Source organism: Ascaphus truei, chromosome 5, assembly GCF_040206685.1.
Source record: "Ascaphus truei isolate aAscTru1 chromosome 5, aAscTru1.hap1, whole genome shotgun sequence".
NCBI classification, from domain to species: Eukaryota; Metazoa; Chordata; class Amphibia; order Anura; family Ascaphidae; genus Ascaphus; species Ascaphus truei.
In genome coordinates this window covers 286,574,449-286,597,913 of record NC_134487.1, presented here as the reverse complement: position 1 = coordinate 286,597,913, position 23,465 = coordinate 286,574,449, and the positions used below count along the sequence as shown (strand labels likewise).

The 23,465-nt window shown below is 48.8% G+C and overlaps 1 protein-coding gene across 2 annotated transcripts in view; it reads right to left on the bottom strand.

Annotated features, from left to right (window-relative positions):
* LOC142496097 (V-type proton ATPase 116 kDa subunit a 4-like) overlaps positions 1-23,465 on the bottom strand; it is a 115,180-nt gene that overhangs the window by 19,331 nt on the left and 72,384 nt on the right. Inside the window, exons 1-8 of one of the 2 annotated variants that reach the window (XM_075602497.1) lie at positions 9,394-9,609; positions 8,649-8,791; positions 7,786-7,864; positions 6,233-6,330; positions 3,343-3,468; positions 1,445-1,542; positions 806-932; positions 168-250 (exon numbers count right to left, since the gene is read on the bottom strand). In XM_075602497.1, coding sequence (XP_075458612.1) covers positions 168-250; positions 806-932; positions 1,445-1,542; positions 3,343-3,468; positions 6,233-6,330; positions 7,786-7,864; positions 8,649-8,765 — 728 coding nt within the window. In that variant the 5' untranslated portion in view covers positions 8,766-8,791; positions 9,394-9,609. Of the gene's footprint in view, positions 1-167; positions 251-805; positions 933-1,444; positions 1,543-3,342; positions 3,469-6,232; positions 6,331-7,785; positions 7,865-8,648; positions 8,792-9,393; positions 9,610-23,465 lie in introns of those variants that run through there. The other variant, XM_075602498.1, reaches the window with a different exon arrangement.

Genomic DNA, 23,465 nt, shown 5'->3' with positions numbered 1-23,465 from the left:
AACTGGTCAGTTGGGCCGGGGAACAACGCAGGGCCTCTGTAAGTGCGGGCCAGGTGCGTTCACACCAATGGCACCGCCATCATCCCGGCCTGGATAAGTATGTTAAAGTCTCCCAGAAGACAGGAAGGGAGAAAGCCAGGTGGCTACACTCTACACTCAACACTCACCCATCACAGATTTTCACCACTTTCTGTTTGAGTTGCTCTCCTTGGTAGAATAGGATGAAAACGTTCTTCGTCACGTCTTCTTTCTATAGAGACCAATGGAGAATGCAAAGCATCACAAAGACCTGAGGAACAGAACACTGCCAGTGTAGAGCTTTACTTTGCACGGTTAATTGGTGCTTTCTTCTGGGATTGCTCGTAACGATACAGTAATAGTCATACACTACAAATATGTGACGATATTTGCCAAAAAAATCTCAATTAAAAAAACTATGCAATTGAATAGAATTTGGCTTCGTCCCAGAATTGAGCGTATCTGGAAGTTCCCAGATTACAGTAATAGTCCGGCCTTATTGCAGATTTCATTTTTTTTTTTTAAGTTTAAATCATGCAGAGTTTGGAAGATTTTGGCCTGAAAATCCCCCCCAAAAAAGGTCACCCTGATTCCTGATTAAATAAATTACTTTTTACATAGTTACATGACTACATGACATTACACACCAAAATTAGCCCAAAGCAGCAAATGACCTGTACATCTTTATTAGCTAGTACATGGGGCAGAAGCAAAATCTCCCTTTTTACTGCTATGAAATAATAATCCGGCTTTTAAAAGTGTCGGCCTCTTCCCGCGTCCTCCTCACCGTGACAGGATCTTGTAGTGCGGTTTCCAGCTCACTGTACTTCAGGTAAATGTTCCCCCTGCAAACTCTCCACAACATCCTCTCAAACATAGCCATTCGCTCCCGGCCGATCACGCCGGCTATGAACCTGAAGAAGGTAGAAGAGATATTTGCAAACCCAGGCCAGGGACTTAAACTTCCAAATATGTGAATAACACTGACGGTGTTACTCCAGAGTAGGGAACTACCTTGGAATATAATGAGAAGAGTTTATGTATGAAAAGTGGTGTAATTCTGGGGCAAAACAATTGCCCTAAATCTATCAAAACAGAAACTCATATTGCTTTTAAAATGATTTTTTTTCCCCGCAGACACACCAGGGCCAAATGTACTAAGCATCGCACATATTTTGGGTTTTATTAGCAAAATTGGCGCACGGAAATCATATTTTAAACTGCGCTTGTGTGTGACTGTGTACTGATCGCAAGCTTCTCTGTCTTCAGCGCAGTAAAAAAAACGTGGTGCAGTTTTTGGGTCAAATAATGAGATTTAATCAAAGACAACCATTCCTATAGCTTTCTTTGGGATTTTTTTAACCCCAGAAATGCACAGTAATTTCCTTGATACACCGCGCCCCCATAGAATTAGTGCTGCCCCTACCCCAGCTTCCCAGCTGCCGCAGCTGAGGGCACGGTCCTGAGTTCCAACAGGCTGCTTGTGTCCTCATTAAAGAAGTCATCGGGAAGGTTAGCTTCTGCCTGGAAACAAAGTGTCACATTTATTACTATAGGTAAGATAAGGGTGTAGCAGCCTTTTAGACAAGAATGTCAGCATTTTATATAATAGTACAATAATTTAATAAGTCTCGGTTTTTGCCTGGACAAATATGGTCACCCTAATTATGGGGGGGAATTGTATGGGTATTGGGGGGAATTGTGTGTGTGTGTGGCCAGGGGGGTGAGGAGGGAATGAGTGTGAGGAGGAAGCGGGAGTGTGTGAGAGGGAGGTAGTGGAGTGATGGGGGAGAGTGAGAGGGGTGTAAGAGGGAGTGAGGAAGAGAGAGGGATAAGAGTGAGATGGGCATGAGAAATACAAGGGGAGAGGGGGGGGGGGGGGGAATAGAGGAGGGGGCTCGCATGACTGCTGACATGGGGGGTGAGGGGGTTTGTTTGAAGTTGTAGTCCTGGGCCCCGGGAAATCTGTCAGCGGCCCTGTGTGTGGGTACGTGTGCGAATGTGTGTGTGCAAGCCTGTGTCTATTCTTGTATTTGGTCAGGATGTCCATTTTCCAGTGGTCGATGTGACTTAAAAAGTAGTGGCACTGTGTGGGACATTTAATAATCAGAATTTAGTAAATATTTGATGAAAATGTCATTTTGACCATATATTCGCAAACTTTATCCAATATTTATGCTTAAAAAACAGAAAATGAGAGAAGCGTGCTAAAATAAATGCATTTTCTTTCAATAAAAATGAACATCAAGTACTGTATGTAACAAAAAAGTAGTGCCCCTATGGACCTGTATATAAATAATAGTGGTTCTGTGAACCGGTAAATAAAAAAACCAGTGGCTGACTGTTACCCCCTCCTCGAAAACATCCCACTTTGACAACTGAGTCTGTCTGTGTTTGTCAGTAGCTTTACTGTACTGTATGTCCATCATCAAGTGTGTGTATTATTGTGTTAGTGTACAGTATGTACTGTGTGTGCTTCTGTGTCTGTATTCGTGTGCATATCATTTTGTTAGTCTATGTACTGGGTGTGTTTCTTTGTATCTGTATCAGTATGTGTATCTTTGTGTTAGTGTAGTTAGTGGGTGTGTTGCTCTGTGTATGTATCGGTGTGTATCAGTGAATATTTGTTACAATGTATGAGGTTCTGACATTAGGGATCAGCAGCTACAAACAGCACAAGCCCCATTAAAGCCGCAGTCCAAGCTTTAATTTATTTATTCCCTTTAATATGTGCATCAATACAATCCACACAATGATAAGTAATTAGCTAAGTTGCCAATTGATCCGATCTCCTGTGATAGATCGGCGAAGATTCAGCTCGGGGGTTCACTAAATGGCCGTCAGTGCAGCAGAAGAGGACCAAAGATGCAAAGCTCTGAGGGGAAGATCATGTGACCAGGCAGTCACTAGATACAATTGGTGCACTGCTAGAGAGGGCAGGGCTCAAAAAGGGGTAGACAGAACTTGTTTCAGAAGAGGAAGGGGATGTAATATTGTAGATGGTTGCTATAGAAACAAAAAATGCTTGTTACATTATAATACATAAAAAATGTAATTCAGAGTTGTTGTTTTTTAATGCTACAAATATTTTCTCATAGTACAGAATTTATTTATTTAAAAAAAAAATACACATGTACAGTAGGATATTGCTTTTGGTCTGCAGCTTTCCCAGGGATCAGCAAGGCACTGCTCTGCAACAAAGAATAATGCACATTTCCAGCTGGTAATTGCGGTCTGTCTTTGTGATAGCCAAGGACATTCCTAAAAATGCGGTCTAAATATCAATGTATCTATCCTCGTAATATATTTAAATCAAAAAAATACCTCGAAGAAATCCTGTGTCTTCTTCAGAAGCTGCTTGAGTTCTGTGAGCTCCAAGAAGTTCTGTTTCAGTGTCTGCTGGTTCCTGTTCACCTCCTGCAGCTCTCCCTCCAGCTTCTCCAGAACCGTCTATTAGAGAAGCATAGGGGGTCCTTTTAAAGGGTGACAAGGGTGCAGTCTGTGCTAGTGTCATATACAGGGAGAGGGGATCTGTCACACACACACACACACACACACACACACACACACACACACACACACACACACACACACACACACACACACACACACACACACACACACACACACACACACACACACACACACACACACACACACACACACACACACACACGGTCTCTGTCAATGTCACACACACACATGGAGAGGGGTTCTGTCACTCACACACACACACAGGGAGAGGGGATCTGTCACTGTCACACACACAGGGAGAGGGGCTCTGTCACTGTCACACACACAGGGAGAGGGGCTCTGTCACTGTCACACACACACAGGGAGAGGGGCTCTGTCACTGTCACACACACAGGGAGAGGGGCTCTGTCACTCCGTCACACACACAGGTGTGGGGCTCTGTCACACACACACAGGGAGAGGGGCTCTGTCACTCACACTCACAGGTTAGAGGGGATCTGTCACTCCGTCACACTCACAAAGTGAGAGAGGCTCTTTCAGTCTGTCACTGTCACACACAGGGAGAGGGTCTCTGTCACACACACACACACACACACACACACACACACACACACACACACACGAAGAGGGGATCTGTCACTCTCACACACACAGGGAAAGGGGATCTGTCACTCACACACACAGGGAGAGGATCTCTCACAGTCTGACACTGTCACACACAGGGAGAGGGTCTCTGTCAGTCCGTCACTCTCACACACACAGGGAGAGGGGCTCTGTCACTCACACACAGGGAGAGGGACTCTGTCACACACACACACACACACACACACACACACACACACACACACACACACACACACACACACACACACACACACACACACACACACACACACACACACACACACGAAGAGGGGATCTGTCACTCTCACACACACAGGGAAAGGGGATCTGTCACTCACACACACAGGGAGAGGATCTCTCACAGTCTGACACTGTCACACACAGGGAGAGGGTCTCTGTCAGTCCGTCACTCTCACACACACAGGGAGAGGGGCTCTGTCACTCACACACAGGGAGAGGGACTCTGTCACACACACACACACACACACACACACACACACACACACACACACACACACACACGGAGAGGGGATCTGTCACACTCACACAGGGAGAGGGGATCTGTCACTCACACATAGGAAGAGGGGATCTGTCACTCACACACAGGAAGAGGGGATCTGTCACACACACAAAGGGAGAGGGGCTCTGTCACACACACACAGGGAGAGGGGATCTATCACACACACACAAGGAGAGGGGATCTGTCACACACACACACAGGGAGAAGGAAACTGTCACACACACACAGGGAGAGGGGATCTGTCACTCACACACAGGGAGAGGGGATCTGTCACACACACACAGGGAGAGGGGATCTGTCACACACACACAGGGAGAGGGGATCTGTCACTCACACACAGGGAGAAGGGATCTGTCACACACACACAGGGAGAGGGGATCTGTCACACACACACAGGGAGAGGGGATCTGTCACACACACACAGGGAGAGGGGATCTGTCACACACACACACAGGGAGAGGGGATCTGTCACACACACACAGGGAGAAGGGATCTGTCACACACACACAGGGAGAGGGGATCTGCCACTCACACACACACACAGGGAGAAGGGATCTGTCACACACACACACACACACACAGGGAGAAGGGATCTGTCACACACACACACAGGGAGAGGGGCTCTGTCACTCTGTTAGTGTCACACACACAGGGAGGGGAGCTGTGTCACTGTCACACACACACACAGGGAGAGGGGCACACACTCCGTCTCCGTCTCACACACACACACACACACACAGACACACACACACACGGAGAGGGGCTCTGTCACTCACACACAGTGAGAGGGTCTCTGTCACTCCGTCACACTCACACACACAGTGAGAGGGGCTCTGTCACTCCGTCACACTCACACACACAGTGAGAGGGGCTCTGTCACTCCGTCACACTAACACACACAGTGAGAGGGGCTCGGTAACTCCGTCACACTCACACACACAGGGAGAGGGGCTGTGTCACTCTGTTAGTGTCCCACACACAGGGAGGGGGGCTGTGTCACTCTGTCACTATCACACGCACAGGGTGGTGGGGCTCTGTTAGTGTCACACACAGGGAGAGGGGATCTGTCACTCTGTCCCTATCACACGCACAGGGGGAGGGGCTCTGTTAGTGTCACACACACAGGGAGGGGGGCTGTGTCACACACAGGGAGAGGGGCTCTGTTAGTGTCACACACATGGAGGGGGCTGTGTCACACACACAGGGAGGGGGGCTGTGTCACACACACAGGGAGGGGGGCTGTGTCACTGTCACACACAGGGAGGGGGGCTGTGTCACACACACAGGGAGGGGGGCTGTGTCACACACACAGGGAGGGGGCTGTGTCACTATCACACACAGGGAGGGGGGCTGTGTCACACACCCAGGGAGGGGGGCTGTGTCACACACACAGGGAGGGGGGCTGTGTCACACACACAGGGAGGGGGGCTGTGTCACACACACAGGGAGGGGGGCTGTGTCACTGTTAGTGTCACACACACAGGGAGGGGGGCTGTGTCACACACACAGGGAGGGGGGCTGTGTCACTATCGCACGCATTCTTTAGCTCCTCTGCCTCACTGTCAGTTCCCCTCACGCTGCCGTTCTCTCTCTCACCTCCAGGTCAATCATTTCTCGGGGCAGCGGAGTCTGCGGGATCTTCTCTGGCGTCTGAATCACAATCTTATCATTTTCCATCTCACTCTCCAGAAACCCTGAGAGAGACAGAGGGGACCGCAGGGCTCAGCGCACGTTACTGTCAGGTACATCTAATAACCCTCTCATGGGGACCTGCTCTCACATGCGGAGGCGCTAAACATACTTGCACATTTGTTTAACCCATTCACTATCAGGGAACTTGCGGAGGCGCCAGCTTTTATTCTAACGAGTTAGTAGGAGCCATAAGGTTCTGTCCGGTGTAACCATGATATCTGTTGGACAGGAGCAGAGTATTAGCACTTATGGGGTAACAGAGTATCAGTTGTGAGTGTGAATCGGGTGATCAGGTATAAAAGACTGTGAGGGGGAGATGCAGAGCATCGCACCCTATACCATGGATTCACACCCTTCTCCAAAGCAGAGCATCGCACTGCAACCCAGCAAAATGCACCCGAAGAAGAGTATCACACCCCGACCCAGAGCATCACACCCCGACCCAGAGCATCGCACCCCGACCCAGAGCTTCACACCCCGACCCAGAGCATCGCACCCCGACCCAGAGCTTCACACCCCGACCCAGAGCATCGCACCCCGACCCAGAGCTTCACACCCCGACCCAGAGCATCGCACCCCGACCCAGAGCCTCACACCCCGACACAGAGCATCATACCCCGACCTAGAGCATTATACCCTGACCCAGAGCATCATCGCACCCAACCCAGAGCATCGCACCCTGACCCAGAGCATCATCGCACCCCAACCCAGAGCATTGCACCCAGACCCAGAGCATCGCACCCTGACCCAGAGCATCGCACCCCGACACAGAGCATCACACCCCGACACAGAGCATCATACCCCGACCTAGAGCATTATACCCTGACCCAGAGCATCATCGCACCCCAACCCAGAGCATCTCACCCTGACCCAGAGCATCGCACCCCGACACAGAGCATCGCACCCCGACACAGAGCATCACACCCCGACACAGAGCATCATACCCCGACCTAGAGCATTATACCCTGACCCAGAGCATCATCACACCCCAACCCAGAGCATCGCACCTTGACCCAGAGCATTACACTCTGACACAGAGCATCGCACCCCGACTCGGGTTAACTGCCATGGCCGACAGTGCTGTAATACTCACATTGATGGTTAGTGCATATTGGCACAAGTTCTCATGGGATAACAGCAGTGGTCGAAATGGTACTATGAGTTACGGTGTATCACTCATTTTTAATGTATAACCCCAGAGTACAACTAGTTTTTAATTTGCTTAACTTATGGTTGCACTTTCTATTTAAAACATTTTTTTGTAATGGATTTGTTTATAGAAGGTCTGTGTCCCTTTCTGCTTCTCACGCACAGATAATGTATAACTCTCTCAGACATGGTCAGAATTACTGCTCACAGAGGTTAAACAGATGTCATTACTTTTTAAGGCACTGGGTAGCAGGGTCTTCAGCTCTATGGAGAAGAATGGGTTGTGTGCAGAAGTCATCTGTACTCACGTAGGATCCTCTCCATGGCCTCGCTCCGACGGACCTCGTTCACAAACCTCCTCTGGAAGTTGTTGACGCTGATGTTCAGCTGGAAGGAAAAGCAGCAGGTTTCACAGGAGGACACCCCGGAGTAATGGGAGACCCCAATTTGGAGATGTTTCCCATTTAAATATCAGCAAAAATATGTGAGGGAAGGGGCCACCCTGAGGTCACCCACCATGGCCCTCAGTGCCTGCCCCTTTCCCCCTGATCAGACCTACCTGCTTCCCAGCTCCTCCGATGGTCTCCTGCTACTGTACGTCTATTGGCCAGCTCTCGCTGGTCCGTTCTCCCTGCCCCGTCCTGCTCTGCACGAGCATACCGAGAGGAGTGGGAGGGGTGCACTGTGGGTCTAGTTGGTCTGCTTCTCTCCCGGCAACCCAAGTAGCGGCCTTCATAGCCGCCAACAGGGGGGGACAGAAGGGACAAGTGTCCCAGGTCCGGTGGCCGGACAAAACAGTTGCCACCAGGCCCTGGCTCTCCCCACCTGCAGGCCTCTTCCTCCCTCTGTCCCATGCCGGGCCCTCTGACGTCACTGTGACGGACTTCTCTGACGTCTGCGCGCGGAAGTAAGCTTGGCCCAGCTTCCGGCTTGCAGCAGCATGAGTGGGAGGCCCCGTGCGCGCTTAAGTCAGAGGGGCCTGGAATGGGACAGAGAGAGGAAGAGGCCTGCAGGTGGGGAGAGCCAGGTCCCAGCGGCAACTGCTCTGTCTGGCCACCAGGCCTCCCGCAGACACCACCCAGGACTCCCATACACAGAGCACAGGCTCTCGCCTTTCCCTGCCCTCCCCCAAGGCCGGGAGACCCCTCTCTTCCTGCTTCCTGATACTCACATCTCTGAACTGCACCAGCCCCAGTTCTCCCAGCTCCGCAATGCAGCAGTAACCAGCCTCCACCTGCAGGAACAGCTGGGTCAGGCACATCTCCTCGCTCCGGAACAGGGACGCCATCCTGAGCGCACCCCGCAGTGCGGAACCTCAACAGGGGGAAGACGGCAGTCAGTCGCCACCCAGTCAGTAACCCAGTCAGTTACCCACCCAGGCAGTCAGTCACCCACCCCGGCAGTCAGTCACCCGAGGCAGTCACCCACTCACCCACCCACCCAGGCAGTCAGTCAGTCACCCACCCTTTCTTAACCCCCTTCCCCCCAGGCCCATACTTAACCCCCTCCCCCTCCCAGGCCATACTTAAACCCCTCCCCCCAGGCCTATACTTAACCCCCCCCAGGCCCATACATAATCCCCCCAGGCCCATATATAACCCCCCCCCCCCCGCCAGGCCCATACTGAATCCCCCCCGGGCCTTTTATCACATTGGATGTAGCATTGGGTATCTTTGTCTTTTGTTGAAAATATAAAAATAAACAGATTGCATTGTGATGTTTTTTTCCGTATTACAAGGAGAAGAAAACAGTTAAGTAAAAGTTGTGCGCAAAAAAAATGTTTTTTTTGTGGTAGGTGTTCTCTGGGTTCGGGAGGTGGGGGGGGTTAAGGCCTGCTCCTTTCATTTGTCCTGGGCCCCATGATTTCTGTTGGCAGCCCTGGGTATCATAAAGGTGTGTTCTCAGGTCACACTTACCTCTTCTTGTTTCTCAGTCCTCCGCTCTCTTCTCTCTCAGGAGGGTTTGGGTATTGAACTTGTTTCCTTATCCCTGAGTTTTTCCCCTGCTCATGTGAGCACCTGAACACAAAACTAACCTGCTCCCCATCACAAGGGTCATTAAGAAGGTTTCTGTTGGTGTAAGCTGAGAAGAGGCGGTTTGGGGTAGGGTGGAGTCACCTGTCCAGTCACCACCTTCACTGGTCCCCAGGAGATGGGGAGAGAACGGAGAAGTACCTGACTGGTTTCAACCTCCTCCCTCATTTACTGCTGCCCTGTGTTGTGTCAGCAATGCTAATGTTGTATGTAATAAAAAAAAAAAAGCAGACATGAACCCTGAACATCCACATTACAAAGGTCAGTATAAGGGGGTAAAGGGGTTTAAAGACTTTTTCACTTTCATCTCTCTACAAACTCATAACCCCTTAGCTGCCAGAAAGGTCTGCAACTCATTGCTTCAAAATGTGTTGATAAAGATTGTAAGCTCTGCGGGGCAGGAATTATTTTTCCTATTGTAGGCTTCTATGTTTGATGCACTTATTGTGTTATATCTCCTTCTATTCTGGTTTACATATCACACACATACGTAGCCCCCCCTCCCCCTTTCCCCCTTAGGGGACTTCTAATTCTAGAATGGGTGGGCTCACTCTGGTTACTTTCCACCCATCATGTGCTGTAAGGCGACTATGCAGTAGGGATCGCCCCTGCCAAGTATGTCTTGTGACCGTGATGCCATCATAGGTAGATAGAAGGTATATATTGCTCCACCCAATGTCTAGAAGCAGGTTCTTCAGAGATATGGCTGACGTCCTCACTGTGAGTCCTGTAAATAGGTTTGCGTGTATAGTCATGTGTTTTAAGATGTAAAGAGCTCTCTACATAGTAACTCCGGAGTATGTTGGGGCTGTCCCAACTGGAAGGTTCCTTATGCATTCCTGATCAAATAGGTTTGAAGACAGTAAGCAGTACAGATCATGGGTTGCTAAACCTGGAGCCTGAAGTGTATTCCTGAAAGGCCCATTCGATATGGGGCATTACTAACACTATGCAAGAGACTGTGAATTTATACTTTACTATAGGTAACAAGCCTAAGCAGGGCCGCCAACAGAAAACATGGGGCCCAGGACAAAGGAAAGGAGCAGGCCCAACCCATAGCGCACCTACCACGGAAAAATGTAAGCGCGCAACTTTTACTTAACTCTTTTCTTCTTATTGTAATACGAAAAAAACATTACAATGCAGTCTGTTTATTTTAATATTTTCAACAAACGACAAAGATACCCAATGCTGCATCCTATGTGACAAAAGGCCCGGGGGGGATTTAGTATGGGCCTGGGGGTGGGGGGTTAAGTATGGGCCTGGAAGGTGTTTTTTTTTGAGTATGGTCCTGGGGGGGGGGGGGGGGGGTTAAGTATGGGCCTGGGGTTAAGTATGGGCCAGGGGGGGTTAAGTATGGGCCCGGGGGGGGGGGAGTGGTTAAGTATGGACCTACGGGGTAAAGTACAGTATGGGACTAAAATGAATTACAGAACCTCTCTTCAACCGGCCCCCGCAGGGGGGCCTTCAATCGGCCCAAGCTTCAACCGGCCGGGGGGGGGGGGGGGGTTGGAGGCTTCAACCGGCGGGAGGGAGGGCCTTCAATTGGCAGGCCAGGTGGTGGGGCTGGTTTTGGAGGGGAAATTGAAGGCACGTGGGTGGGTGACTGACTGCCTGGGTGGGTGAATGACTGCCTGGATGACTGACTGCCTGGGTGGATGACTGACCTTGACCGGGTGGGTGCTGCTTCCCTGCCCGCCAGATGCTTCAGAGGCAATTCCGTCCATTGTTTTGCCTTGCTTCCCCACCTGCCCCTGATCCCTGCGGCTGCTGCCTGGGGCAGGAGGTAGGCTCGGGGGGCGGGGGCGGGGGAGGAGGTAGGCTCGACAGGAGGGTGGTGCAGGAGGTAGGCTCAGTGGGGGGGGTGAGACTGGCGGGTGCAATTCCATAGATGGGTCGCTGACACAATCTGGAATGAATCAGCACAGAGGTTCCATTTCCTGGACCAAGACCAAGGAAGCCTCTGTCTGCTCAAGGACAACAACATTTGCATACCGTGAATGCTGTTCACTATCAACAGCTGCAGTCTCTATCACAACCCATATTTTTTACCACTCGAGGATAGCAACATTATATTATTCTTTAAGAAGGTACTCGGAATATCTCTACTACTACTATGATTGACAGGGGTGGGAGGGAATTTCATGGACCTTGAATATGCCAAAGATAACTTGCTTTTGGCCAGTTCCAAGGCCTCTCCTGTGAAGATGAACATAGTCAACGGTTCTCTACTATCATTCAACCTCATTCCTTCACCTACATTTCCAGTTATTTGGGTATTCCCTGGCTGGTGGTCTATAACCCTCAAATCAACAGGAAAACCATAATGCTTACTTTCCTTCAGAGCATTGTGAACTTTGTTACCTGCCTCCAAAGAGCCCACCTAGTAGGATGGCAATCTGAGAAATTTCTTCCACCCATTCTGGTACACTACCACCACAATGTCAAGAATTTCAGGACTCGTAATAAAATAAATGCAGGTACGCTTCCTCCACACCTACCATGTGACTGTCCTATTGAATTGCTGTCAGGGGCTGCCACCTCCTTCAGAATAATTTATTCCCTCTCTGAACCTGAGCTGCAAGTGCTGAGAGAACATTTCTAAAGGTTTCATCCAACCTTCTACCTCTCTTGTTGGAGCCGCTTTCTTCCTTGTTGTTGGGAAAAAAAGATGGTTTCTTATGCCCCTGCATTGACTTCCAGCGAACCAGCCCAAATCCATTTCCGGTAATTCCGCAGATTGTTAAGACCAAACCCATCAGTGTCTCCAGTCACTTTTTTTACTCACCATAACTTAACTCAGTATTATGGTATAGCCTATCCCATAGCCTCTTTGCATACCCAGTTAAAATCAACCCCACACTGATGAGACCCATTAAGGTCGAAACAGCTGTCTGTGGGTGGTTTTCTGGGTATGCACCTTAACCCTGGCTGTGCTCAAAGCTGTGACCATGCAGCAAGCTTAAGCCTATAGGGAACCATGTTAAAAAGGGGTTTTGAGGCAAAAAGTGACACTGTGTGCTCATTTGCATGTCATATGAGCATACAGTTGTATTTGCATATATATATGCCGTTGCTGAAATTAAAGCACACCTACGGTACCCGGCTGGGAACTGCTCCCTCTGCACAGGACCAGGTTGCTAAGGGTTAACATGTGCTTGTACTTTGTGGAACTTCAACCCCACCCACTGGAATGTTAATGAGCCAAGAGGACACAAAGAACTTTTTGTTCACAGCTGCAAAAGATTCAATCTCAACTACCCCACTGTACGTCTGCATTGCCCCAAAGGCGGACAGCCTTTGACGCAGCCGAAGGGCAGCCAAAGGGTTTGAGCCATTTCCTGCCATTCGCTGATGTTTGGTGATGTTAAAGTGATGTTAAAGCTGCTCTATTTCAATCTGAAACTCACAAGCCCTTTATCCTCTGTTCCCAATTTTCAAATCTATCTGTCCATGAAATGTCTGTGAATTCACTTTATAAACTTGTTCTTTTAATGTAACCATGTATTTTTTTATAACTCTGTGCCCAGGACATACTTGAAAACGAGAGGTAACTCTCAATGTATTACTTCCTGGTAACACATTTTTATAAATAAAATATGCGGAGTATATTTAAATGAGTCCCGTCCCTTCCCATCCTTCCTAAAAGGATTTCCATACAAACTATATAGAGTTAAGCCTAAAGCGCCAACCTAATGACTGGAATTGTATCAGACCCAACAGGACTAGAACCCACAATCACTGCTTTTCTAGGCCACTGCTCTAGCAGTGTGAACTAAACCAGCTGATGGGTAGCATCACTGTCACATCATACTTTTGAGCTGCTCACGGCTCCCACATGTAGTTAATCTAGCTATTAGCATATCTCACAGGTATATCAGGTGTGCTCCACAAGGAATATTACACCATCAACCAGGAAGTGGAAGTGGTCTACTTTTAAAGAAAGCAAGGGGACAGATCTACTACAGATATGAGCACTCATTTTGGTGCTACATGATGGATATCCACAAAGGAGGCTACGGTATAACAGAACAGGGACAATAATATTCACGGTGCCATCTGCCTGACACAAACTGAATTGAAATACTTTATTTTAAAATAAATAAATCTCTGAAATTTGCAGGAAGTGAATTCACTGCCTTCCCTCAGTACATAAAGTGTTATTGGGTTTGACAAGTCTAAGGCCACTCATGAGGACAAGGGTATGGTGTCAGACCCAACAGGATCAGAAGTTGAACCCACACAACCTCTGTTATTCAGCAGCTCTAATAGTGTGAGCTAAGCCAGCAGATGACTAGCATCACTGTCACTGTATACTAAGTTTTGAGCTCTACTTCTCATTGAGTGCTCATAGCGGTACAAAGCACCCACTTCTGATATAAAGAAGCATATGTAATAAGCAGTCTTCTTCGATGAGAAACCTTGTGGAGCGGGAAGACACCTTAGGGTGTGGTCCCAGTAACTGCTACAGCGCACACCTCGGCGTGCGCTGGGCGTAAAAGCACCGCCCCCAATGGGGCTGGGCCCAGTACTCGCCTTCCCGCTGAGGGTGCAGCCGCACCGTACTGACAGCTTTTTTTAACTCAATGGAATTGAGTTCAGAACTGACGATGGAGGCGTGGCCACGCCCCGCCGGCGGGTCACCCAATGAGGGCAAACAAGCCGCGTGAGGTCATGGTCACGCCCCCACAAAACTCCGACCACGCCCCTTCCCATCGCAATCTCCCTCTCTCCCTAAGGACCACAGATCACGGTTAAAGCGCTGTGCACGCTCCGCCCGCCGGACGCTTGTCACAGTGATGACTGGGACCGCAGCCTAACAGTCCATTTATGTGAATAGGCTGTAATGTATTTCAGCACCGAAGGTACCTTATGGCTGAACACTTGTTAGTAAATATGGCCCACTGTCTTTATTCTTTATAAGATTAGAAGATTAGCGTGACGTCATCGCGGATGCACGCGAGCTAGGGTAGCTCCGGGCACTCCGCCGATAGATTTAACTATAGCCCCTGATCGCCACTCTAATCAGACCCGCAAAAAGCCGCACCAGCCGGGGGAACCAGCGAGGATGACTACAAAAAAAATGCCGAAGCCGGGGACCCCTGGTCTCTTCCGCTACAGCTACGGACAGCCAGCGGCAGCGGAGAGAAGAAGGAATAGAGATGGCGCCGCCGAGCTGAGCGCACGGGAGTGTGTGGCTGCAACAACAATCAGGGAAGGTGAGAGGCAAGCTGCAAGACCTGAGGGGGACATGTTTGATAGAAAGGCCACCCTAAGAAACTCGTCAGAGAGGGCTACAGCAGGAGAAGAGGCAGTGGGGAGAGCTGTTCCTGACAGGGAGCCGAGTATGGCAGAGGGAGAAGCAGGAATGATTTAACAAGACCTCCAGAACATGCTGAAAGAAATGCATGCTGGCATTCAGTCAGCTCTGGATAGAGCTGTAAAGGAATTTAAAGCAGAAGTTTCTTTATTGGCTAAAAGAACTACGGAGCTTGAAAATAAAATGGGCATTTCTTTACAAAATCAGGTAAATACTGACGATGAGGTCCTGCGTCTCAATGAAGAGATAAGAGCTAGGAGGGATGGTATAGATGATCTAGAGAACAGGGAGCGAAGGCAGAATTTACGAATCTGTCATGTCCCTGAGTCGGTCTCCGCAGAAGCCCTCCAGCCATATCTTAAGAGACTGTTTATGTCAATTGACCCCCAGTTACAAGATGGCGATCTTCTGATGGACAGAGCTCACAGAGCCCTAGGACCGAGATTTGAGGACCCCAAAAGCAGAGATGTGGTCCTAAGACTCCACCAATATGCAACCAAGGAAATGATTATAAAAGGCTGCAGAAACAGAGGCTCAATTGAATTTGAAAACAGTTCCATCCAGATCTTCCAGAATCTGTCCAGGATGACAATTGAGAGGAGGAGAGGGCTGTGTCCAGTGACAATGGTACTTCAGGAAAGGGGTATTCGTTACCGGTGGGCCTTTCCGTTCCGCTTGGTGGTGAACCATGAAGGCAGACAGGTCTCCCTCCGTTACCCAGAGGAATCAGCATCCTTTCTGTGGGTACTGGTCTGACTCCCAGGGAGGGCTCGGGCCAGCACCGAAGACCTCGAGAAGATAACACGGACAACGATCGATCGGCTGAGGGCGCGGTTGCCCAGAGACAAAAGATACAAAACCGACTCTCGGCGAGTCCGCGGCCATCTCCTTGACCGGCGACCCATGGCAAACCAGGGAAAGATACCCCGGATGTGTAGATATATTTGTTTTCTCTCTTCTTTCCACTTTTCTTCCTGTCTCCCTCTATATTTTTTCCAATCTATTATAGGGACTGTTTAATATACGGATTGGAGTCTGCTGCCTGCTTCTTGGGTGCCGGTTTGCTACAGCTGATCGGCGGATGAAACCGGTGTACACACAGATTGGGTGCCCTGGCAATGGGTGAGGGGGCCTCGGCCCAAAGACTTAGAAGGGCTAGGGTTTTCTTTTCTCTTGCTTATAGATACAAAGGTCACTAAGCCCCACCAAGAAGCCGAGAGCAAATTACTGCTTGAAAATTCTAAGGTTAAATGACATTGAACACTTAAAGATAAAATATAAGATTAGAACAACTAACTCAAGTCACCGTGTCACTTTGTTATATTTCTTTCTCTCGGTATCTGCTTTTATTTGCTGTGCTTCACCTTGTTTTTAATTGTGTGTGCCAGTAAACATGTGTTTTATTTTATGTCACCTGGTAACTTATTGCCCTAAGTACATATTATTACTTTGTTCTTAAAGTGCTTTCAAGGTTACAATCAACAAAATAGATATCCGTTGGAGGTATACTGTTAGTAGACAGTGTGCACTGCAACCCATCAGCTGGTTTAGCTCACACTGCTAGAGCTGTGGCCTAGAAAAGTAGTGACTCTCTACTAACAACATACCTCAAAGGGATGTCTATTTTGTTGATTGTAACCTTGAAAGCACTTCAAGCACAAAGTAATAATATGTACTGAGGGCAATGAGTTACCAGGTGAGAATAAATAAAACATGTTTTCTGACACACACAAGTAAAAACAAGGTGAAGCACAACAAATAAAGCAGATGCAGAGAGAAAGTAATATAATAAAGTGAGTTTGTGACTTGAGTTAGTCCTTTCTTATAAAGGATAAAGACAGTGGGCCATATTTGCTAATAACTGTCTTCCCCCCGTGTCGGCGGTCTTGCGAGACCCAGACCAATTTCACAGCACGTGAGCCCCCTCTATTTCTCCCCCTCTTCCCATGTATTTCTCCACCCTCCTGTGACGGTGCTCGTCTCAAATCAGGAAGCGGACCCGCTGGGCTAAGGTAGGGATGCAAATAACCGATCACAACCCAGGGACAGAGTCCTGTAAGAGTATCCGAAGTCGGTATGGAAGCAGAGGACAGGCAGAGGTCAGGGCTGGCGGCAGAGGTGCAAACTCGTGAAGGCAAGCGGAGGTCAGGGCAGGTGGAAGGCAGCGAGGTCGGGGTCACGGTCCGGGTTCAGCAACAGGAACTCAAACAAGCAAGAGGATAAGGCGTAACTGCAAAAGACAGACAGGAGCTGCAAACACACAGAACTTTGCTCGGCGACTCCCTATGGTAACTGCAGTCTAAGGCTGCGCTTATAGTGCCGGCTACAGCGATAGTGACGCGATGTCGCTTCAAAACAAATGTATTGAAGCTGTCGCGTGCGCTTATAGTAGGAGCGGCGCGACAGATTGGTCGCGATAGCTGGAAGTCACTTCAATTTTATTTTTCCAGCGACCGTAGAGTGATGTCAGCGTCGCCGTCAAGTCTCTGTCGCCATCGCCGGCACTATAAGCGCCGCTTTATAAAGCAGGCTGCCAGTACCCAAAATGGCCACAGAGAGCAGAAAGGGCAGGAGAGACAGAAAACCCGCACCGCAGTGAAAACCCAACTGGATCGAGCAGAATCCTTACAGCTCCGTCTTACTCCCTCTCTTCCTCACTTACCCCCTCTCACTCTTCCCCTCCATCAATTACCAAATTCTCACTCAATCCCTCCCCAACTCGTATGTGTTTCTCTCCCCTTTATCTCACTCTTACTCCCTCTTTTCCTCACTCACTCCCTCACCCCCTCTCTCCTCTCGCTCTCTCCCCACTCCGTCAATTATCCCACTCACTCAATCCCCCCTCCCCCTGACACAATCCCCCCCCCCACAAAATACATACCAAAAAAGCTCCCTCCTCAAATACATCCCAAAAAAATTTCCGCCCCACAAATATATACAAACCCCACGCCCAAATACATACAAAAAAACGTACCCTCAAATATATACAACGCCCCACCCCAAATACATACAAAGAAACCCTACCCCCAATATATACAAACCTCCCCAGCACCCAAATACAAACAGAAAAACACCACCTCAAATACATACAAACCCCACCACCCACAAAATACATATAAAAAACACCCCCCAAATACATACACACACACACACACACACACACACACACACACACACACACACACACACACACACACACACACACACACACACACACACACACACACACACACACACACATATATAGTAGTATGGTGACCAGGGGATCCTGATAACCAAGAAAGACAGCACACCGCACAGATGATATTTATATATATATATATAAACACACCCCAATACATATAAACCCCCCATCCTCTAATACATATTAAAAAAAACACCCAAAAAATACATATATTAAAAAAACACCCTCCAAATATATATATTTTTTAAAACCCATCTCCCAAAGTGTCAGGCCTCTAGCCGGGCACAGCGGCTGCGGGGGGCCCGGCTGCCGGACCTCTAGTTGCCGCCGGGTCCAGCTCTCTCCCCCAGCTGTGAGCCTCCCTCACTGACTGTCTCACGCCGAGCTTCTGACGCTGGCACGCGCCGGGCCTCTCGTGCCGGTGCACGCCGGAAGCTGAGCCCAGCTTGTTTCCGGCGCACGCTGACGTCAGAGAGGCCCTGGCGTGCACCAGCATCAGAAGTCCGGCATGGGACAGTCAGTGAGGGAGGCCCACAGCTGGGAAGGAGCCGGGCCCGGCGGCAACTAGAGGGCCATCAGCTGGGCCCCCCGCAGCCACCGGGCCCTGGACACCTGTCCCGGCTCTCCCCCGCTGTTGGCAGCCCCGGGTTCAGGAGCATTTTTGGCTAAGGTGTACATCGAATCTGCTTTTCATTTACTTCTGGTGAACCCCTCTTGTTTTCATTTGCTTGGGTGTTATCTGGAGGGCGAGATTTTTGTGGATCCATGTTTGTTGATGGGGTGCTCGTTGTCCTGTTAGTTTGAAACTTTCAGTTCTTTTTTTGAGGTGGGCTCTGTGTGATGTGTCTCGACTTCATAGTGTCTTGCATTACCTTGATTTCCTTTTTGTCGGTAAGTCAGGATAGGGCGTGTGTGCAAGGTTATTTCACAAGTTTAATGACCTTATGGAGAGTCTGGGGTACCATTGGCCAGGGGAAAGATGGAGAGCCCGTCGAGTTGCCATTCTTTCCTGGGTATTGAAGTGGATGATGGTTTTTAGACTGCCCAAAAGGAAATTTGGAGAGTTGACAGAATTGGTGCGTGTTTTCGTGAGATTGAAAAAGGCCGTGCTTAGACCATTCCAGTCGTTGTTTGGGCATTTGAAATTTGTGGCACGTGCTTTGCCCATGGGGCTTTTGTTTTTTCAGCAGCTTGGATTTCCCATCGCAGGGGGCAAGGCAGCGCATCATTTCATCAGAGTGACGAGGTATCAAGAAGGATTTGTTGGTTTGGGATAATTTGTTAGGCGGTAAAATAGCAGGATGTTGGCGTTATGGTAGCCAATGCAGAGCCAGTGGATTGAGCTCTTCCCAGACGAGGCAGGGTCGGTTGGTTTTTGGGACTTTTTTGGAGGGTGCTGGTGTGCTGAGATATGGCCGGTTGAATGGGTCGAAGACTGTTTGCTGACGAACTTGACATTTACATTGCTGGTGGCGGTGGTATTGTGGGGTGATGTTTTGGCTAACAGGGAGGTGATCTTTAGATCTGACAATATTGGTGTGATTGCAGTGGATTGGATTTTAATATCTGGTTCAAGGCAAAACATGTGCCAGGGGTGCAGAACAAGATTGCAGACACGTTTTCTAGTTTTCAGTTCACAGAGTTCAGGGAAATAGTTCCAGGAGCAGAGCTGGTGGGGTAGTCATACCCATCATTCTTCTGGGTCCTGCCGCTGAAAGAGTAATGGATTTAGTGAGAGGGTCTCTGGATCCGGGTATGTGATCTGCTTATACAAAGTTTTGGGGAGAGTGGTTGAGTTTTATATTAGAGGGTGATAGGGGGAACGTAGTAAGGGCGCAAGGTGGTGAGGGTTCGAGGGATCAGCTTTTGACTTTTATCTTGGGAATGTAGAATGGGTCGATCAGCAGCATCAGTGGAATGATGGATAGCAGGTTTAGCCTTTTTCTTCAGGTGAGGGTAAGTGAACTGGTTTGTGAGTCTAGAAGGGGCAAAGGGGGTTGGAGAAGTGAGGATGTGGTATTGCGCAAAGGGTGTTTGAGGCGGTCTAAAACTGACCAGCATGGAAAAGGAAAGTGGGTTACACTGGGCGGGTTTGGTGGTAATGGCATACTGTATGACCGGTTAAGTTGGTCGCGGTCTATTTGGGGGTTAGACTTGTGGTCGGGGGTAGCTTGCTATTACATGAGGACAGGTCTGCGCTGTTGCATTTTCACTTCTGTTTGCATTCCTTCAGAATAGAGCCAGCGTCTGTAGCAGAGCAGCTGTGAATGAGCAAGAAGGCCATCATGTGGTTAGAAACATGGTCTTCATCAAGATTTAAGGGCTATGTAAGGCTGTGCGTTATTTTGTTTGTGTTGTAGGTTGTTCCCACGTGTGGAAAGGAGCTTGGAGTGCTAAAGCGATTGAGAGGTCATGTAGGAAAGTGAACAAGACTATGGCGGACTTCATAACCGACTTAGGGGGCATGGCGTTGAGGCACTCAGATTTAGAAGGCGACCCAGGCGAGCCTTTACAGAAAGGAGAGGGTGCATCTATCGGATATCGGAAACGAGTTCTTTAACTGAAGTCTTTAGTCAGCTCTGGAAAAGCCATTTTGTTTAGTGGCAGCTGCAAGGGCAGTTTAAGGGGGATAAATACCGCGTAAGGTGTTAGGTGGGTTGGGGAGTGAAGTAAAGTTGGCTGCTTTTGGGGAGGTGTAAGATACCTCCGAAATTGTTGGTTCTGTGGAAGGCGGTGTCATGTCCGACTTGAACGGCCAGTATGGCGGTTACCTTCCAGTGGGGGTGTGTGCTTGGATCAAGTGGCCTGGGCGGCTGTTGGCATATAGCGGATCAAGCCAGGGGTATTGCCCGGGATTTATATTGTGGTGGGCGGAGCAACTTAGATGGGTACCCCTTAGTTATGGTTAACTTTTGTATTTATAAATAAAGCTGCAACCAATTTCTTCCAAGACATTGTATGTGTGTTACTTATTTAGGGCCGGCTTGATGGCGGTGTTATCTGTGCCGCAGCACCGAGCCCTGGGGTTACAAGGCCCCACGCTCTCTCCCACTACAATTAAACTGATTGCGGTGGGAGAGCGCAGGGCCTCTGTAACTCTCTTACCTTCTCTGGTGGCATCTCCTCCTGCATAGTCCCGTCATCATAGTGTCGCGATGTGGAGTGGTGTCGAGTTGCCATGACAATGGGATGCCCAGAAGTGCCACGTTGCTAAGACAACGTGACATCTCATGGTGCCACAATGTCACGTGACGTCCCGTTGTCATGGTAATGCGACGCCATTGGACATTGCGAAGTCATGATAAGTGGACTATGCAGGGGGAGATGCCGGGAGGAGGAGATGACGCCAGATGATGCCACCGGAGAAAATAAGAGCCGAGGCCCCGCACATGTCCATGCACTGAGCCTCGCAAACATCCCTGCTGACCCAGATGTGTTCTGAATGTGTAGGCATTGAACAGAACCCCCACCCCCACTCGAGGCATGGGTAAGTCAATCATTTGGCAAAATAAAACACATTGTTACAGAATTAAAGCAGAAGTCTGTACTCATCTCAATCTGTTGCATTGCATTATTAATTAATTTAAGAGATCGTATGATGAAGAGTGAAAGGCAAAAAATGCCGAAAAAGTCGCCGCACCACTTAAGAAAAAAGCATAGAGGGTGAAAATAATAACAAATTTATTGCTGACAAAAAACGGAGAAAATCACACTGCCATGTTTCGCCTGTAAAGGCTTTATCAGTGTTATTTTCTTCGTTTTTTTCTCAGCAATAAAATCGTTATTTTTTTCACCCTCTTTGCTTTTTTCTTAAGTGGTGCGGCAATTTTTTCGGCATTTTTTGCCTTTTATTCTTCATTAAATCTCGCAACGCACGCTATGGATGGCACCCAGCAAGTGAAGACATACCATAGGAGGAAGAATATTTAATCTCTGTGAGTACCAATGTTTTATCTGCTTATCTGGATTCAGTCTTGTTAATAGGAGGTTGTCCTTATGTACTTGGTTATTTAGCTGCAAAATTGCATTTCCCTGTATGGGACTTTATACAGCTCCATTAGACTCCCAAATCCTGGAATGAATAACATACCAAGTCTTGCTTAGGGTGCCCCCTGCTGTATCATTATTTTTGCTTATTACAGGAAATTTAGGATTTATATGTAATCCGTTTATGTTTATGTTCTCAGTGCACCCCACATTCCTTGAGCCCCATCTCTTCCTTTTTGGGAGACTCCATTCTCAAGAGATCATGTGAGCACCTCAACACAAAACTAACCTGCCGCTCCCCATTTACAAGGGTCATTAAGAAGGGTTCTGTTGGTGTAAGCTGAGAAGAGGCGGTTTGGGGTAGGGTGGAGACACCTGTCCTGTCACCACTTTCACTGGTCCCCAGGAGATGGGGAGAGAACGGAGAAGTACCTGACTGGTTTCAACCCCCTCCCTCATTTACTGCTGCCCTGTGTTGTGTCAGCAATGCTAATGTTGTATGTTAAAAAAAAAAAGCAGACATGAACCCTGAACATCCACATTACAAAGGGCAGTATAAGGGGGTGAAGGGGTATAAAGACTTGTTCACTCTAATCTCTCTACAATCTCTTAACCCCCTAGCTGCCAGAAAGGCCTGCAACTCATTGCTTCAAAATGTGTGGATAGATTGTAAGCTCTGCGGGGCAGGAATTCCATTTCCTATCGTGGGCTTCTATGTTTGATGCACTTATTGTGTTATAACTCCTTGTATTCCGGTGCGTGTTTTGAACAGCGCAGCGTACATTGTCCCACATGCTTCAAGGTAAATGTGGTGCAATTCTATGGCCAAAACGGCACCATACACATACATATAACACGCATACACATCATACACATCATACATATGAAAAAACAAAAATAAACTGTGCGCTACTATCTAACTCCTACTCATAAATAAATACAGTGCAGTGACTAAACCATAAATAGACTAAATAAACCACAATACCAAGTGAATAAGTGATTGTATAATAAATTATATCATAACCGTGTGGTTGATATGGGCGTCTGCTGCTATAAACATTGGGGGTGGCTCAGCACCCCACACACTCTAAGAAATGGAAACAAAAAGAAAACAGCGCACAACGTCACTCCGCTACACCACGTGACGGAGCGGCATCGTGGCACGCTGTGCAAGCGCCTGCAACTGCGGAAGTGTTTGCTGAGCCTCTCCACCGGCTCTGAACTGCCCTGCCACTGCAGTGGCTGTGGGGAAAAAACGGTGAAATCCTCATAGGAGAAACGAGGGACTGTAGGGGAGAATTCCCTGGAGGAGGCAGATCGCCGTTTGAGACGCGGTCCCATTGAGTGCCTGAACCTGCAGTGAAGCCAGGCTGCTGTTAAGGAATCCCCTTGAAAGCAGCGTCCTGCTAGATGAGGAGTGTATGAGGGATCTTATGCCCCAGAATCAACACAGAGGCTCCTGCA